The 19,949-nt window shown below is 41.4% G+C and overlaps 1 protein-coding gene across 1 annotated transcript in view; it reads left to right on the top strand.

Annotated features, from left to right (window-relative positions):
- Positions 1-19,949, top strand: part of TEX2 (testis expressed 2) — an 89,317-nt gene that overhangs the window by 32,894 nt on the left and 36,474 nt on the right. Inside the window, exons 2-5 of the mRNA XM_079797988.1 lie at positions 2,196-3,858; positions 14,753-14,953; positions 16,159-16,498; positions 19,082-19,329. Coding sequence (XP_079654114.1) covers positions 2,221-3,858; positions 14,753-14,953; positions 16,159-16,498; positions 19,082-19,329 — 2,427 coding nt within the window. The 5' untranslated portion in view covers positions 2,196-2,220. The remainder of the gene's footprint in view (positions 1-2,195; positions 3,859-14,752; positions 14,954-16,158; positions 16,499-19,081; positions 19,330-19,949) is intronic.

Consider the following 19,949-nt stretch of genomic DNA (forward strand, 5'->3'; position numbering starts at 1 on the left):
TCCTTTCTCGCAGCCATCAGCTCCTGGATTTAAATTGCTTTGTCTGATGGGTAGAGATCGGTCCCTTTTCCTGGATCCAGTGTGGATAGGAGAGCCTGAGGGTCATGAATGAGTGTAGACAAAACTCTTTTGGAAAGTTTTTATGAAAGTAATTTCTCTGAAGCATTGATACTGAGAATGTGCAGTTCAATGTGTCCTTGTGATGCTTGGGCTTTGAACTGCAGTTCTTCTCATTGTTAGATTATTTATAGTGATTCAGGATCACTGTTTTCTGTCCCCCATTTACCTTTTCTCTTGTCAGTAGTATCTGTTGCCAGCTTTTTGAACATGAATATTTAGCATAAGACTTAAATGTAGATGTTCTTCAAATGAAAGAAATAAGCAAGCACCATGATGTTGATTGTCTGTGGCAGCATTTTATATTTTTCATCTCATGGCACACAAACTAATTACTAAAATTCTGTGGCAAAAAAATAAATAAAGATAAAATAAAATTCTGTGGCACACCAGACTTTCTGACAAAAAAATAGGTATAATTTTGATTAATTCACACCGATGGCTGTTGTTGTATTGGCTGTTGTAATTTTCTAATTTGACAATCTAAGGAAAAAGAGGTCAGTGTCCCTGTCTAAATAGTCAGGTATTGCATGTTGTAAAAATTCGTGAGGCACACCGGTTGAAAATCACTGGTCTATGGTATATTACTTGTATAAGTGTCTTACGTTGTATTGTGAGCAACCACCTGTAAATGTAAACATGTAGGGTTTTAGGTATGGAGAGGACTGGTCATCCCCCATTTTACAAAGGAAGATTCTGAGACCCAGAGAGGTCTTGGCTTTTTCAAGGTCCCACAGAGTCAGCTGGAAAGGGAGCAAGTACCAGAAGCCCTATTTCCTGACCCCAAAACTGTTCTTTCTACTCTCCCATGATGCCTCTCTTGTACTGATGGTTTCCCACTGCTCCCCAACACCCACCTTCCACCCTGGAGGTAGAGAATAGACTCAGGTGCCAGGACACACCATGCCCATGCTCATCTTCATGCCTGCACTCATCTTTCTTGCCTTTTTGACCCTTCTTTCTCATCATGCCCATTCCACCACAACCTACACAGCAGTTTAAAAGGCTGAGCAAATGTCCTACCTCCCACACTAATCTCACCCTCTTCAGAATGCCTGAAGTCCACTCAAGTGTGTTTTAGCTTTTTTGACAGGATCTCTTTCCAGATTGTGGTGTTAATTTCAAGTTTGTAGGGTCTATTAGGAAGCCTGGTGCCCAATAAATGGGCCTTAAGTGAATAGGAAGAAAGGTAATATACTAGATGTCAGTGTGGACTTGGTGTCTTATGTTTGCTGCCCAGCTTTTCAGGTGTCTCTCTTCTCTACAGCTAGCTACTTAGCTCCAGAAGGGTAGGAAGCATAGCCTCCTTGTCTGTCACCATAGCCCTTAGCAGAGTTCTCTGTGGAATCTTGGATTCAGTTTAAAATGTTTGCTTGTTCCCGAAGCCTCGGGACACAGCCATGTCTTCATGGCTGACTAAATACTCTGGCCTTATGGTACCTGCCATTTGGAGAATAAAGAAGCCAACAGGTCATAGTAATTAGTTTACAGATTTTCCTTTCAACTCTCGGGTACTTTGCTAATTACTTGCATTGGCAAGATAGGATATGTTGGTGGGAGATACGAGCCAAGTAATTGTTAAGATTGCTGTGAAAATTGCAGTGGAAGCAATAACCCCCCTGGGTTAGCTTTTTATAGCTAGAAAACCACTGGTGACATTTTTGTTCCAAGATTCTCAAAATCACTAGGATGCTACATTTTATCCTGCTGATCTTCTGAAGTAATGCTGGTAACATCTATTGTGCAGGTATTTCAAGCCTTGAAATATGGAATCGCTGATAGAAATGAGCCAGTTAAGAGGGAGGAAACACTCACTCAGATGATGTGAAGTAAGACAGATTATATGGCATTTTTTAACACTGGTTTGTAGTTTGCTCATAAAAGAGAATGCCTAACTGGAATGTAGCTGGTGAAAATTAAACCCTTAAACCTGCTCAAGTGAAAAGCAGTGGCCATCTGCCAAGTAAAAGCATAATCATTGTTTAGAAGTGAACTTCGTCTGTGCTCCTGTCTGCACATGGCAGTGTCTCCTGTGGAGAAACCACTTTCTGACTTCAGTTTTCTTGATGTTTTTACAGAGCCTAAGCCCTTGTGAAGCTGGCAATGACAAGTCTGAATGGGCGCCATGCCGAAAAAGCCATTGACATGCCAAAACCATCAGCCCCCAGAGTGCATGTGCAGAGGTCCGTGTCCCGAGACACTATCGCCATCCACTTCTCGGCATCCGGGGAGGAAGAGGAGGAAGAGGAGGAGGAGTTCAGGGAGTATCTTGAGGAGGGGCTGGACGACCAAAGCATTGTAACGGGGCTTGAAGCCAAGGAAGACCTCTATTTTGAACCTCGGGGTGGCCATGACCCCACTGGCCCTGCCTCCCAGCCTATCCTGGCAGATGGACTGTCTGAGTCGCCTGCTGTTTTGCCCGTCTCTGAGAACACTGTAAAGCTGTTGGAAGCCCCTCTGCCCGCAGTGCAAGTATTAAGTACAGTGCCATTGGCTCTGTCCCCAGGGTCATCTTCATCCGGGCCCTTAGCTAGCTCTCCCAGTGTGTCATCCCTGTCTGAGCAGAAAACCAGTTCTTCTTCCCCATTGTCCTCTCCTTCCAAGTCTCCTATCCTCTCATCCAGTGCCTCATCCTCCACCCTTTCCAGCGCAAAACCCTTTATGAGCCTTGTGAAGTCCCTGTCCACTGAGGTGGAGCCAAAAGAACCCCCACCGCCCCCAAGGCACAGGCACTTGATGAAGACATTAGTCAAGTCTCTGTCCACAGACACCTCCAAGCAAGAGTCAGATACTGTGTCCTATAAACCACCCGATTCCAAGCTGAATTTACACCTGTTCAAGCAGTTTACCCAGCCACGAAACACAGGTGGAGATTCCAAAACTGCACCTTCTTCCCCACTTACTTCTCCCTCCGACACACGCTCCTTTTTTAAAGTGCCCGAAATGGAGGCAAAAATCGAAGACACTAAGCGACGCCTTTCAGAAGTCATACACGAGCCCTTTCAGCTCCTTAGCAAAATTATAGGGGAAGAAAGTGGCAGCCATAGGCCCAAAGCCTTATCTTCAAGTGCTTCAGAGCTCTCCAATCTGTCCAGCTTGAACGGTCACTTGGAAAGCAATCACAACTACAGCATCAAGGAAGAGGAGTGTGATTCTGAGGGGGATGGTGAGGGAAGCAATCCCAGCATCCCCAGAAGTGACCACCCAAAGTCCATTGATGAGCCCCCAAAAGAGGTGGAACCGAAGAGTTCCCAGGTGAGCAGTTTAAAGGATTTAGGCCTGAAGACAAGTTCTCTAGTCCTTGAGAAATGTTCTCTGTCTGCCTTAGTGAGCAAAGAAGACGAAGAGTTTTGTGAACTGTACTCTGAAGAGTTTGATTTGGAAATGGACGGGGAGGGTAAAGTTGATAAGCTCTTAGATACACCTCTCAAGCCAGAGGAACTGGCAGATGATGTTCCAACTCTTGACAGTGACGAGGAGGTGGACTTGGCCATGCAGCACCCAGAGTTACCCATGAAGACACTGGGCTTCTTCATACTGTGTGTCTATGCGTACCTCATCCTTCCCCTCCCCCATTATGTGAGTGGACTCTTTCTGGGAATTGGCCTGGGATTCATGACTGCAGTTTGCATGATTTGGTTTTTTACACCACCAAGTGCTCATAAATATCACAGACTACATAAAAATCAACAACACTGGAACACAGGAACTCTGGATATCAAAGAACCAGAAATACTGAAGGTAAGCAAGCCTTTTCACAGCAGTTGGCTAGTGCATGAGTTAGCTCACAAAGAGCCTTTAAACTCAACTGAATTTTTTAAGTCTATTGAGTTCATTGTCAACGGTTTTTGCATAAGCAGTGTTTTTAAGACTTTGGGATCTCTTTGTTTTCCAGGCACCCAAGAGATTTATCAAGTAAACATTCTAGTTCAGGGTTTACTGATTCACCAAATAGTTTTTCAAGGATCTCCATGGCCCTAGAAAGTAGCATTTGCATCCAGTTCCTGTGTCATTCTCTCCCTAAACTTTCCAGGGATTTTGCTACTTGTTTAGGATTTGTTATAGCTGACTTTGTTAGAATTAAATATTCTTGAGACCCTGGAGAAGAGTTAAATACTTCCTAATGCAAGAGAAGGAAAAGGAGGAAGAGACGGCAAATTAATGTCAGTGGTTGGCCGCTGCTGGCTCTCCTCTTTCCTCTGTGCACAGCGGGACATAAGCTGGAGAAAGAGACATCACCTTTCAGTGCATGTCAGATCTCAGGATCTGGGCCTCCTGAGGGATGTCATTAGGGTTCAGGAAGAAAATATTAGAACTTCTATTTATATTTATTTGTGCATACTTAAAAATTTCTGGCTATTATGCATGTTTAATATATATGATATAAAAGTACAGTTATAGCTCATATAGTTCTTAAGTCATAGGCACATACACATATTTTATATATATATATATATGGTTTTTAAAAATTGTGGTAAAATACTAATAACATAGAATTTACCATCTTAACCATTTTCAAGTGTACAGTTCAGTGGTATTAAATACATTTACAGTATACAACCATTACCACCAACTATCCTCATAACTCTTTTTTATCTTATAAAAGGGAAATTTTATACCTGTTAAACAATAACTCCTCATTCTTTCATCCCCCCAGCCCCTAGCAACCAGTTCTACTTTCTGTTTTTGTGTGTGTGTTTTTAAATATTCTGAGTACCTCATATACTAGTAAGTGGAATCATACAGTCTTTGTCATTTTGTGACTGGCTTATTTCACTTAGCATAATGTCCTCAAGGTTCATCCATGTTGTATTATATTGCAGAATTTTCTTCCTTTTTAAGACTGAATAATATTCTATTGTTTGTATATATACCACATTTTGCTTATCCATTCATCCGTAAATGGACACTTGGGTTGCTTCCATGTTTTAGCTATGGTGAATAATGCTGCCATGAACACGATTATACAACTGCCTCTTCAGGACCCTGCTTCCATTTTAAAAAAAATATATACTCAGAAGTGGGATTGCAGGATCATATTGTAATTCTCTTTTTAATTTTTTGAGGAACCACTGTACTATGTTCAATAACAGCTATGCCATTTTAGATTCCCACCAACAATGCACAAGAGTTCCAGTTTCTCTACCTTCTCATCCTTGCCAATAATGTATGTTTTCTGTTTTTTTTATTTAGTTTTTTGATAGTTCAGAGCTTGTTTAATTTCTCTGTTAATAGGTTTTCCTCCACCCCATTTAAATAAGAATGCTCAAAAAAAATGGCACCATGATATCTCTGTATTGCAAAACAAACAAAACAAGGGGAAGAATCCTGAGGGTCTAAAATAACTGGGGTTTTTTATTTTTAATTTCACAAATGTTTTATCTTATTCAAAAAATGCATGGTCAATGTTTAAAAAACACAGGAAAACCAAATAAAAAAATTATTTATTTTTTAAATATTTTTTTTAAAAACTATATTTTATTAATTTTTTACAGAAAGGAGGGGAGAGGGATAGTTAGAAACATCAATGAGAGAGAAACATCGATGAGTTGTCTCCTGCACACCCCCTACTGGGGATGTGCCCGAAACCAAGGTACATGCCCTTGACTGGAATCGAACCTGGGACCCTTCAGTCCGCAGGCTGACACTCTATCCACTGAGCCAAACTGGTTAGGGCTTTAAAGATTTTTTATTGAGTTTTTTAGAGAGAGAGAGGAAGAGGAGAAACATTGATGTGAAAACAAAACATCCACTGGGGAGTGAGCCCACAACCCATGCATGTGCCCTGACCAGGAATAGAAACAGCAACCTTTTCATGCGTGCTCAACCAACTAACTGAGCCACAACAGCCAGGGCAACAATTTATTCTTTATCACACTATTGGGAGGGATTATAGTTAACTAGAGGCCTGGTGCACGGAAATTCGTGCGCTCCTGGGGAGGGGGGAACCCTCAGTCTGGCCTGCACCCTCTCACAGTCCAGAGGCCTCAGGGGATATCCTACTGATGGCTTAAGCCGCAGTCTGGCCTCCCTCTGCAGGAGGCGACCAGGCGGCCGATCAGAGGACAGCGCTGCCCCCATCACCCTGCTGCTGCTGCCGCCACTGTTCCCTCTACGGGAGGTGACCGGGCAGGCCCCATCACCAACCTGTCGATCAGGGGAAGGCACCGCCTCGGGCCTACCTCTGTGGGAGGCAACCAGGCGGGCAGATCAGGGGCCAGCACCTCAGGGGCCGGCACGGCTGGCGTGGCCCTGCCCTCCCCCCCATTGCCCCTCCACTGCTGCTGGTTGCTGCTGCCTCCCCTCCTCCCCTCCCATCACTACTACTGATTAGAAGGGTTGGGTGTATGTTGCAAGCCAAAGATTTCAAATGCAAATATGCTTTGGTCTTAATTAATTTTACTGAGTAGGAGGTCATACTCTTGGGAACTATTTTAAAATTATGACACTTTAAAACATTTAGCAGTGTTGATATTAACTTTGGTACCCAAATGTTGTGATAAGGAAAGTATAGTGAAGTCTAACTTTGAGCAGTTCTGTGAACATATTTCTAGGGTGAATCCAGCTTATTTTGAGTTATTTTCTGCACATCTGATTCTATGTAATTGGTGTTTATAGAGGATATAATGGTATGATTCTTGAGGGCAAGTTTGGAAACTTTTTAACAACTTTAAAGAACCTAAATTTTAGTGTTTTAGAAACATCACTGACAAAGTATGCTATAAAAGCTGCCTGTGATAAAGCTGTCTGGCACAGAGGCCCAGTCCCTTGACAGTGACCCTGCAAACTATACCCTAAGTAAACTCCCATCTGAGAGCCCCATGAAACATTTAGGCAGGGACCTTGATGCTTGAGAACTATTTTTGACCAGTGTTTTTAAACCTCTGAGCCATGTAAGTTCTCATCGGTGGATACAGGCAATCCTTGCAGCCTGGGCTGAGAGCCTGGTTTCTTTATGGCCCCTGAAACAATTCAAGGAGCTTTGCAATGTGACTTCACATGCTATGGAAAAGTAAAGCTTTTCAGTACTTTATCCAGGGGATTTTATTATTCCATCACACTTCAGACATTTGTATTTTAAAATGATGCTGATGATTATGTGGGATGGTGAGCCAAAAAGGCCAATTTGCAGCCAAGTAGTAGTTATGCTCAAAGACAAATGAGCAGTTGGTTAAGCCTCAAGGTATCCTGCTGATGAGCAGCTGTACTGTCTGTAATAGAAATAGTCAGAGCTTCTGTGAGGACAAAGAGCTGTCACAAAGTCCATAGAAGAACTCTTAGAACCTCCTCCAAAGCCTGCTTGTTCTTAATGTTTAAAATCCATAGCTGATGAAAAGCATCAAATAGGAAAAAAGGTTGCCACAGGCATTCAACACAAAGTGACATGTGAACATGTGAAAGTCAGAAGGAAGACTAAAATGTTCATAGAAGCTAGCATGACTTAAAACATGGCCATCTGGGTAAGTTAACTCAAGACAGAACCTCATGTATTCTGCAGAATCCAAGGGCATCACTATGAGCAACACCCCCGGGTGGTAACCTTCTGGGGTGTTATTTTGGATGCTTAGTTAGGTACTCTGAGCTGGGGACCCTAGGGAAGAGTATGGATTTGGGCCAGGGGAGGATGGGGCACTTAGAGTCAGCATATTGCACCTGGAATGTTTGTTTTTGCTGAGCATTCTTAGGCAAGTTGGATGTTCCTTCTCCAAGAATGAGAAGTCACTTCACCAGGAGTATACTTATGTTTCCACATATCTATAATGAGAAGGCTCGTGAAGATTCCATAAGTTACTTGGGTTTATGTTTGTGTGACTCATGCAGTTTTGAACTATATTCATGAGTTAGATTCTTTATCTCAGACTTATACATCACCTGCAGAACACACCAGTAGAGTGTCAGTTTCCAGTGTTCTCTCTTTAAGAGTTATGGCATAGCAGGTTGACTAAAATTGCAAGTACCCCATTGCAAGACTAATAGAAATGAATTTCAGAGAACCTTGTTTCTCCAAACAAGGTTTGGTCATGTCACATTTAGATATTTTAAAAAAGTAATTAGATTTTCTAAATACAGGCTTTGGTTTTGCTATATAAAAGAATAATTTTAGAGGGAGAACATTATCAATTTTGTGAAGAAAATAAAACATGTAAATTTAATCTGAATCTCATGCAATTCTTTCTTTTAAGAAATTAGAGTGAGCAATCTTAAGGATAAAACAGCCTCATTAAATACAGCCAAAAGAGACTTGGGTTGATTTCATTTGGTCTCTTACAGCCCTCAATACAAGGAGTACAAGAAATAAAAAAGTGTTTATTTCTACACCATAATTAACTGAAACTATCCTGCCCCGTTAATGGGTCACTGAGTTTTTATGTACAGCTTTTATAAATGTGGCTGTTTCCAGGGCCCCTCATGGCCAGAGAAGATTATTAGGTGAGATGTTTAGTGCAGGCATTCTCCCTTACAAGCAGGTGCTTCATAGGCTTCCTGAATTCCATGGGAACAATTGTTAAGGAGGTCAGGTGACCCCAAAATGATTATTTGAACTTTTTAAATGTTTTATTGTAGGAAATTTCAGGTATGCACAAAAGTAGAGAGATAGTAAAATGAACCCCCATGCACCCAACACCCAGCTTCAACAATGATCAACATTTTTTGCCAATTTTCCACTCAACTCATTTACTTATGGCATGGCTGAATTCTAGTCCTGAACTGTAATTCTAGTCAGCCAATGTATAACTACAGTTTATAGCCTTGTTTCCTTGGGAAAATATCTCCTAAATTCCAGCGAGGTATTCTAGGACCATCCTCTTTGGTTTTGTCTCAGGTGTCATTTCTAGAGGAGGAAAGAGGCTATGGGCATTGTGGAACTGAGAATTCTCATGTTTTTGGAAGAGTAGGGTATTAATCATGAAAAAAAAATCAATGTTAGATGTATTTTCATCTCTAAAATTCATATTAAGTACTAAATCCATCAAAGACTTTTTATTGTACAATAACTAGCCTTTAAGAAGTTTGCTGTACCTCCAAAGACTACAAGATTATAAGCAACATGGCCCCACAATCTATACATATTGGTGTTGGCACCCAGGCTTCTGTTGTGGCCCTGTTTCATTCAGTTGCTTCTTTCAGTGGTTTCCAAATTGAGTTGTTGAAGGCACTATACAAGAAGAAAATATCAGAGTCTCTATTTGTGTATATTTTTACTCTTCCTAAGAATGTAAATAATAAATAAGCCTTGCTGATATTCAACATATAGGTTACCATATATTGACCTTTGGCTAAAGTCCTTGGAATTTTTCAGCATTATTTGAAATATGGATTTACATTCATTATCATTAACCATGAGCCTCACCTCAAGTATATATATTGTGCCTTGAGGTGTCAGGTGAAGATAGAAAAAGCTATCAGAAAGGAAAAACTTAAAAATTTTATCTTCTCTTTATTTCTCTTTTTCATTTTTTATAAATGCTATATTATAATAGAACATGTACATAATTTATAGGTAAATGTATATATTATGGGTACATACTCAAAAAACGTTTACTCTGATCTAAAAAGTTTGAAAGCTACTAATTTGCTTGCTTGCTAATCTATTTATCATCTTATAATTTCAACACTTACCTGTTAGTATGGCTTAATGCTTATTGTGTAGTAACAGAAATCAGACCTTGATTGTTTCAGTGGTTCTTCAGAGATCATGTTTTCTAATTTGAATGCTTGTTGTCTCTGACCTCTATTACTATTTGCCATTGCATTACTAAAAGTATTCTTGGAGAGATGCTGCCCCAAAGGATAGGAAAAGCTGGGATAAAAGCCATTTTCTCAGGTACAGGCAGAATCTGTGGCTTTAGCCCTGACTCCATTGCTTCTAGTGATAGAGCTGTGAAGGTGACCTTGAAACAGGTAGTTGGAGGATGTGGATGGTATTGATGCTGATGCTTCCCTCCCCTAATGGACTTTATTTTTCCCTTTATTCTTTTTTTTTAATAGATGTCAATAGACAACATTGACTTCAGAGAGGAAGGAGGTAACATTGATTTCAGAGAGGAAGGAAGAGGGAGAGAGAGGTAGAAACATCAATGATGAGAGAGAATCATTGATCGGCTGCCTCCTGCACACCCCCTACTGGGAATCAAGCCTGAAACCTGGGCATGTGCCCTTAATCAGAATCGAACCCGGGACCCTTCAGTTCACAGGCCAACACTCTATCCACTGAGCCAAACCAGCTAGGGCTCTTTATTCTTGATGGTGTCTTCAAGCAGCATTAAAGAATACTATGCTGCTTGAAGACACCATTCATAGTATGAATTCTGTATATGTATAGGTCTGTTTGTCTTTTATAGGAAAAACTGAATTTGGATCTAAAGTTTTATAAAGTTGAGTAAACTGTTCCTGCCATATTCTCTAACTCCATGATCTATGATATCATGTTTGAACTGATATCATCCAATTCTAAACCATCAAATAAATACATCAAAAAGGGCTTAAGCCTGGCAAAAAGAAAACCCTGCTTATATTTTAGCCTGGGGGACAAAAGAAAAGTAATCACCTTTTTGTCTGCTTTAGAGATAATTTTCAGCAGCAGGGGCCTCAGGTCGTGGCTCTATTCTTCTATTTAGGATTTGCACCTTCCCTGTTAGACTAGATGAAGGAATAATACAGGGGATGTGAGTGACAGGCAGCTTGAAATGCCAGCACAGCCCTGTGACAGCAGGGTGTCAGCCCAGGAACCTCATGCACTGAAGACAGAGAAATGCCCTTCACTTCTTCAGGCCAGAGGCTGGTGTTTTTCTCTGGTCAGCTCAGCATCAGGCCTTGACCTCCTGATTGGCACTTTAACCAGAAGTGAGCACAATAGTAGTTCTTCCAGACTTTATTATTTTGCTAAAGGTTAATTGTAGCTTTTAATCTTTCTAAGTATTAAAAAAGTCTCTTAATAGATTGCAGTTTGTACTTTCAGCCAGACATGGCTTCTAAATCCACCAGAGATTGAAGAGAAAACCCTGACCTTTTACAAACAGAATCACAGGACCAGTCTGTGGGCCAGACAGCTGCAGCCTGGCTGACTGTGGTCATTGTCCTTCAGTGGCATGCACTATCTCCATTTTTAACAGTTCCAGCTTCAGAAAGAAACAAGGCTTGTCTGAGTCACTTTAGTGTGGGTTGAGAGCATATCTGGGTTTTGTAGTTGACTGTAGAAATGCATTGAGTTGCTAACTATATGCTGTATCTCTTTATACCCACTCCCATGTCCCATAACAAAATAAAGTTGGAGTAATATCTTACTTGGTAAGAAATTCAGAGTTGAGAATTTTAGAATAGCTGAGCAGTGAAGGGCTGAGATTATATAAGAAACAGGGTGAAGGCCTTTGAGTTGCTGGGCTGCTCTCAGGATTTGATGTTTGACCACTTAGCTCTGGAAGTTCCATGTGCAGCTTACCAGGGAGATGGTTAAGCCCCAGAAAAAACTGATTGATCAGTGGTGTAAAAGGCAATTAGGATTTGCATTGGGAAATTGCTTTCTGCAAGGGCAGCCTGGTTTTTGTCTGTAGGGGTGCATCAGGGGTACAGAATGAGAGGGACTCGAGTCACGCTTGGCTACCTCTTGGCCTGAGCCTCCCAATGGCCAGTCTGCATCTTGGATACTTGATTAATGTGGGTTAAGTAGCATCCCCTGTAAGCGTCTCTGGTTTCCTATCAAAGCTTGTAGTGTTCTGGAAAGAGCCCTACACGGGAGTCAGGAAACCTGGGCTCCAGTCACCCATCTCTCTCTGCTGTATAAGATAGAGCTTGTTCAGTTTCTGAAAAGCTTTAACTTTGTTTACTCTTAGGATTCTTTCTGAGGTTACTTATTTTCTTTACCTGTGCTGTTTTGTGTAATTATAACTTGTGTGTTTTTTGTTGTTGTTGTTGTTTTTTTTTTTTTTTTTGGTTGGGAACAGTGACCAAGTTGCTTATTGTAAAGTAACCTCCACAGCTCCCTGCACTTAGTATGGTCCCAGCACATTCTTTTGCTTGTCTCCACGTAATGCATCTGGAACTGTCCTTATGTGTGCTTTATATACAGCTTTTATTCAATCCTCACAGCCACCCCCTGAATAAGGCTACATTTATGCACGCAGTTGCCAAACATTTGTTACAACTATTATTGTCTTGTGGAGTTTGTGGTTAAGTAAACCAGGCAGTTAACAGATACAGTGATAGGAGGAAAGTAACTTAGGTGATCAGGGCAGCTTCCTGGGAGAAGTGCCATCATTGCCATGATCTGAGGAAACACCAGGTGTTAGACTGAAGGTGGGTCTGTGCTGTGGAAGTGAATAGGAGCCTGGACCTCAGAGTCAGGTAGACTTGGTTTAAGTCTCAGATTTGCCAATCTCTAGATCACTTTTTTTAAAAACCACTCTCTAGGCAAATCGCTTACCTCTCTCACTATTTTCCTCACCTATAAAATTATAGGGAATTGGCAGAAGTAAAGGAGATAATGCACCTTGAAGTGCCTAGATCATATTATGAGCTCAAATGTCAGCTATTATTATGAACATTAGTATTTTTGAAATCATATGTATAAGATTTGTTCCTTTTACTACATGCAAATTGTACCTCAATAAAGTACTGTTAGCATGGAGAAAGTCATTATGGCTTGAGCAGCGTGTCAACTTAGAGGGAAAATGAACAAAGTATTAGCAATCAAGCTCAGCAATGTATAAAAAGGATAATCATAGTGTTGTGGTGATAAACTGGTTCTCTGGGGTGGCCTGTAAGCCCTCTTTTACTGTTCACTGATTTTCATGGTAGAAGAACTCCCACCAGTCAGTTGCAAGCTACCAACATGAAATCACTGAAGGTATAGTTGGGAAGAGATGTGTAGAATCAGCTCTCATGAACTGGTATGATCCAACTTCAACTCATCATAAGCAATAATAATTTCCCCAAGAATGCAAGACTAGTTCAGCATTTGAAAATCAATTAGTGTAACTTCACCACACTAACAGACTAAAGAAAAAGGCAAAAAACTATGAACCAAAAATATACTTAGTTCTACACTTTGCAAACTAGAGCCATCTAAACAGATGCTGTGACCATACAGTCCACTTCAGGCCCCACTGTGCTCTGTATTGCTTGTTCGCTTTTTTTATTCATTGCTCTGGTCATTGCTATTTCTTTATAAACACCTAGATCACACCTTCTTTTCATGGTTACTGCTTTTTGATTCAACATTTTTTAATAGATACAAGTGACTCTTTGGGAGGAGGGAGAGATACTCCTATCTCATGCAATAAAATATATTGAAGTACATAAATCTATATAATTGGCTCATAAATTTTACTCACACCTCCCAAGACAAAGAAGTATATTTGTCTAATTTTACTTCCATGACATATTCTTTGTGCCAAATTTTTTTATGGTTGCTCCAGTGGGGTCATAAGATGCTAAAATGAAGGCTTAATTCTTCTCTACTGATTTGGGTCAAGAATACTGTCCTGTTTTTAATCTTTGTATCAACTCCTGACACGTTACTTGGTCTATAGAGAAGCTCAACTAATGTTTTGATGAATAGATAAATGAATAAAAGATAAATCTGACTATTCCTCATTTGCAGAGGCCCTCCAGACTTCAAGGTGAGATCAAGTACTCACCGCAGAAATGGCTATTCCTTGAAAAGAATGACAATCTCAACTCCAGTGTATTGAGTGTTAGCCTTTCTCTGCTCATTAGAAAGACATTTATAAAATGGGGGTTGGAGAAGGAGTGGGAAGATATCAATTAAAATTCCCTAGAGAACTTCTTTTAAAGAGATCTGGGCCACCCATGTCATCTGAAAGTACTGTGGGGCAGGCAGAATGTTAAATGATGGATATTGATTACAGCTGTGAGATTAGCTTTAGCACAATTTTATGGTGTGTTGAGCCTTTGTATGTTGTTCATACACTTCAATATGTTCGTTCTCTTGAAAAAAATCAATGTATAAGTACATTTATATTGATTGAGAGGGGACCCTGGACCAATATTTTACTCATGTAAGTAACTGTACACTTTGGATTTTTGATATATTGATCATATCTATGGTTTATTTAATGCCTAATTCTCAATTATCTGCTTTACTATATTATTTTAGTGAAATAGAAATGGAGTGGTAGGTGTTCTCTGGGTCCTGGAATAGTAGCATGAGTTAATATGGTCTGTGAAATTTCAAAGATCGTTTGCAAGTAGGCTGAGAAGAGGGTGTATGTATTTGGCTACTGAGGAAGACCAGGTTGGGTGGGATAACTCACCCCCAGAGGAGGTCAGGGCAAAAGACTTGCTCTGTTTACATGAACAATACTTTTGAGTTTCTTGATTTGCTTGTCAGCTTTACAAAAGGAAAATAACCTTTTATTTAGGATAATGGACATTGATTGTCATTCTCCCCCAAATCCAGCTTTTTAGTTATCCAAAAACATACCAAATTACTCTTCAGCACTGATTATCCTTCAAGCTAAGCACTTGTTTCAGAAACCTGTAGTCATTAATAAATTGACACTTGAGTTATGATCAGGTTTGATTTCAGTGTCCCAAATACCAGTGGTCATCATTTTCACATTGAATCTGATCTGTATTTATTCTTATTTTACTAATAGAAGTTTTTCTTCATCAGGGTTGGATGAATGAAATTTACAACTATGATCCAGAAACTTACCATGCGACTTTGACACATTCAGTCTTTGTTCGACTTGAGGGTGGGACCTTAAGACTTTCAAAGCCCAATAAAAATATATCCAGGAGGGCAAGCTACAATGAAACAAAGCCAGAGGTCACCTACATCAGCCAGAAAATCTACGACCTCTCAGACAGCAAGGTAAGTCCAACTAATTTAGGAAACTTAGATTAATGAAAAACATTTTCCCCCTAAAAAGTGTATGTGTGTGTGTGTGTGTGTGTGTGTGTGTGTGTGTGTGTGTGTGTGTGTTTATAGTATTAGTACAATTTAGAGCAGAACCTTTAAAATGTTAATGTGCATATGAATCTCCAGAGCATCTTTTTATTTTATTTTTTAAACACTTTTTATTGATTTCAGAGAGAGGAAGGGAGGGGGAGAGATACAAACATCGATGAGAATCGTCAATCGGCTGCCTCCTGCATGCCTTCCACCGTGGATCAATCCTGCAACCCAGGCATGTGTCCTGACCAGGAATCGAACCGTGATCTCCTTGGTTCTTGGGTCAATGCTCAACTACTGAGCCACATCAGCCAGGCTCCTGAGCATCTTTTTAAATGCAGACTTGAATTCAGCAGTTCTGAGTGGGGCCTGAGAGTCTGCATTTTTATGAACTCCCATGCTGCTGGTCAGGAGTGCTATGCCCTTGTTCACTTCGAGGAACAAGGGCATAGCAAATTTCTCTGACTTTGAGAGTTAAGTTTTTCAGTCAAATAAAAAGCTGTATGTAGTGGTGCTAGGATAATAACTAATGAAGTCTCCATAAATGTGAAAATTAATGCAAAATAACTACATTTTGATAAAAGTATTACATACTTGTGTTTTTGAGAAATGTAAATTATTTGTTATTCCAAAAAGTTATAAATTCTCTGTTCTTCTTATAACTCATATGACTGATGTTTAAGTTTTTTCCAAAATTATAGAAATATTTAAAATGGCTTTAGTTATAGAATTTTCCCTCTAGATCTAGTTTTATAAATTCTTGTTTTCCTCCCAGCTTACGTTTGGCCCAGGGTCATTAAACTCAGTTGATATCCAAACTTAGTTGATGAAGATCCACTATATAATTATTGTGCTATTATTACCTGAAAATTATACATATTCGTAGCTCTTGCAAAATTCTTAAACATCTACTTTCTATAATAATTTTGAAGAATAACAAGTCATTTCTAAAATCTTATTACAAAGTCTATAGTCATGTTATAGATAAGTGGTAATTATTTCACATTCATCATTTTAGTAAAAAATACTACTATAAAGTTTGCATTTGTACTCTACATATTTTAATGCACAATGTAGCAAATTCTTAATTTAGTATGTGAATCATCACTTCCCTTTCTCTGTAGATTTATCTTGTACCTAAAAGTTTGGCTCGAAAACGAATCTGGAATAAAAAGTATCCCATCTGCATCGAGCTTGGTCAACAAGATGACTTTATGTCCAAGGCCCAAACTGATAAAGAGACTTCTGAAGAAAAGCCACCAGCTGAGAGAGACCTGGGAGTCGAGGACCCTAAGAAGCCACCCCATCCTCAGGAAGGAACAAGATCTAGCCAGAGAGATCAGATATTGTATCTCTTTGGGAGAACTGGCCGAGAAAAGGAGGAGTGGTTTAGGAGATTTATTTTGGCATCTAAGCTGAAGTCGGAACTCAAGAAGCCACCTGGTGTCTCTGGAAGTAAATCAGGTAATGACAAGTGTGCTAAATGTTTATGTATTTTTAAAGGGCCTGTAGGAGAATTGACATTCCCAGATAGAAAGGAAGGAAGCCCACTCTGAATTGATGACTGTCTGTCTGCCACCTAAGGTGTGTTCTCATGAATCATTTGCCTTTTAGGCCAATCACTGTGACCCTTTATACAGAATCATTCAACCAGTGATGAAACCATTTGCAGGTGTATGTTTTTAGCCTTTGCTGGTTTCTTAGGATTATATTTATGTATTATAAAATTTCTTAAAATTTCCTCTGAAAGAAGAAGCAACAGCACAACCGTATTCATAATGAGACAGCTAGTGCTGTCAAGCCCCTGGGCTCAATTATGTCCCCCAGCAAAATGCGGGATCACTATAGAAATGCAGTATCCTCTGGCATCTAGACTCATTGCATTTGCATCATTAATCATGACCTCTGCTCATTCCTATCCCTCTGCCCCATATCCTTTGCTTGGAACTTCACTGAACTTTATTGTGACCTATCACTGCTTATTACATTCTAGAGGCCCGGGGCACGGATTCGTGCACTGGTGGGGTCCCTCAGCCTGGCCTGCACCCTCTCGCAATCCGGGACCCCTTGGGGAATGTAATAGTGTATGAAGTGCCAGGGGGCCGGGGAGGAGCCTGGGCCGGGCGCTGCGCTGCTCCTGCTCATTCCAGCCGGCTGTGCCTGCTGCTGCCTCAGTAGCACACTGCTACAGAGACTGGAGAGGCTGACCCACTGCAGCTGCGCTCGCCAGGCGTGAGCACATTGACCACCAGGGAGTAGCTCCTGCGTTGAGCGTCTGCCCCCTGGTGTTCAGTGCGCATCATAGCGACCGGTCAAACAATCATTCGGTCACTTAGGCTTTTTTATAGATAGATAGATACTATTCCCTTTACCTGGAATGCTCTTCCCCATCCTGGGCCAGCAAAATGCCAGTTATTTCAAGAGACAGTCCAGAGGTCACTACCGTATTTCCTGGCGTATAAGACGACTGGGCATATAAGATTTTCCTGGGTTAAAAAGTTGTCTTATACGCCGGAAAATACGGTATTTCCATCTTAGAGGTGAAGTGACTTGTGCTCAAAGCTGCATAGATATTTACCGTATTTTCCGGCATATAAGATGACTTTTTAACCCAGGAAAATCTTATACGCCCAGTTGTCTTATACGCCAGAAAATACGGTACCTGTGGAAATCAGTACCGGGGTAAGCACCTCTCCATTCTATTGGGCAGAGTGGTCACCCCCTTCATTCTGCCCTAAAAGTCCTTTAGTCATGCTTCAGCTACAATACTTTTTACAGAAAATTGTGATTTATTTGACTAGGTGTCCAAGTTCAAAGGCAGGGATTATTCTCCGTTTTGATGTGGAATTGGCCTAGAAAAGTGCTTGATAAAAACCTTATTGAATGAAAGATGGCACGTTTGGAATTGCCATGAGCTGTGGATGAACAATTACCTTTCTGCCCACTTTCCATTTGCCCCTGGATATGTACCAGTCCTTTATTTGACCCTAAGAGATCACTGGGAAAAAGAAAAAAGTACTTACTAGTGTATTTCATGGCTCCCATTACTCTGAATGGTCTTAGGGAGGAATAAAAACTGTTCTAAAAAATTATCTATTATTAGAGTAGAGAGTATCCTATCTAATAAAGAGGGAATATGCTAATTGACCCTCACGCTGTCACAAAGATGGTAGTGCCCACAGCCAATAAGGAGGGAATATGCTAATTGACTGTCCCACCCTCAAATAGGGTGGCGCCCACAGCCAATAAGGAGGGAATATGCTAATTGAATGCCCCACCCTCAAAGATGGTAGTGCCCACAGCCAATAAGGAGGGAATATGCTAATTGACTGTCCCGCCCTCAAAGATGGCGACACCCACAGCCAATATGGAGGGGATATGCTAATTGACTGCCACACCCTCAAATATGGCAGCGCCCACAGCTACAAGATGGCGGCGCCCAGGCCCCTCAGCCCTGCCAGGGCAGCAGGCACGTGGCAAGGCCGGGCCTGCCCCCAGGCGGGCCTGACCGCTCCACACGCCTGTCTCCAGAGTTCCCTAGTCACCTCTGTCCCCCCAGCCATCCAGGGCCAGCCCGAGGCTCAGGCAAGCCTTAGATGGCAGCTGCCCAGCTGCCTAGGGCCGCCCAAGGCTCAGGTAACCAGGGCCAGCCGAGGCTTGCGCTGCCAGCAGTGGCAGCAGCAGAGGTATGATGGGACGTCACCTTCCCCTGATTGCTGGGTCACCTCCTACCCCTGAGGGCTCCTGGACTGTGAGAGGGGGCAGGCCTGGCTGAGGGACCCCCCCCCCCCCCTCCAGTGCATGAATTTGCATGCACTGGGCCTCTAGTTACCTTATAAATATTTCTTAATTAGTAATTTGATAGTATTTTAGCTGCTTTTATTTGCAACCTTATGACCTATCACTATTTTTTTAAATAGTCATTTGATAACTTTTTTTTTTTTTAGCTGCTTTTCTCAATGTAACCCAGTGGCTTTGCTCTATATTTCATTTACTTTGCAGTCCTTTTCTTCATCTATATTAACAGCCCTTACTTCTTTGCTCCAGGGGTTTTGTCCTCACACAGCAGACACAGCAGTCCCTCAGGACACCTGACCCACAGTCGCAGCAGCAGTAAAGGCAGCGTGGAGGAGATTATGTCCCAGCCAAAGCAGAAGGAGCTGATGGGCAGTGTGCGGCAGAAGATGCTTCTAGACTATAGCGTGTACATGGCTAGATGTGTCCCCCAAGAGAACCGAAGCCCCCAGAAGAGTCCCGTGCAGAGTGCGGAGAGCAGCCCCACAGCTGGAAAAAAGGTAATTCTGGCTGCCAAGGAGTGGCTTTTCTGATCTTCCATTTAAACTCATTTCTTCATACATAAGCACCTCTGTGTACCAGGCCCTGTTCTAGGCATTGATGTCACAGTAATGAACAAGAAAGAGGGGGCCCTGCCCTCAGGTAACTTGTAGTCATGGAGATAGCAAGGAACAAACATCAGGTGGTGATACGAATTAAAATAAAGCCAAATAAGGGAGTACAGAAGGTGGCCAGAACTTCTATTTCAGATCAGTGGTCAAGGTGGGTCTCTTTGAGGAAGTGACATTTGGGCAGAAACCTGACCAATGTGAGGAAGTGAACCATGGTGATAGGTATGGGAGGAGCATTTCAGGTGGGGAACCAGCAAGTACAAAGGCCCCAAAGCAGGATATGTGGTTGGAGTATTCACAGAATTGTGATGAGGACAGTATGGAGAACAATGAGCAAGGGACAGAGGCAGGGCCTCATTGGATCAGTTCCAGGGGGTATGGGAAGCTCCAGGAGGGTTTTGAGCAGGGAGTCATATTGATCTGATTTAAGTTTTACAAGATAAGTGGCTTTCCCTGGAGAATTGGCTATAGGAGGAAAAGTGTGGGTGGGAGGCAATGATGGCAGTGTA

Source organism: Cnephaeus nilssonii (genome assembly GCF_951640355.1).
Source record: "Cnephaeus nilssonii genome assembly, chromosome: 19".
Classification (NCBI taxonomy): Eukaryota; Metazoa; Chordata; class Mammalia; order Chiroptera; family Vespertilionidae; genus Cnephaeus; species Cnephaeus nilssonii.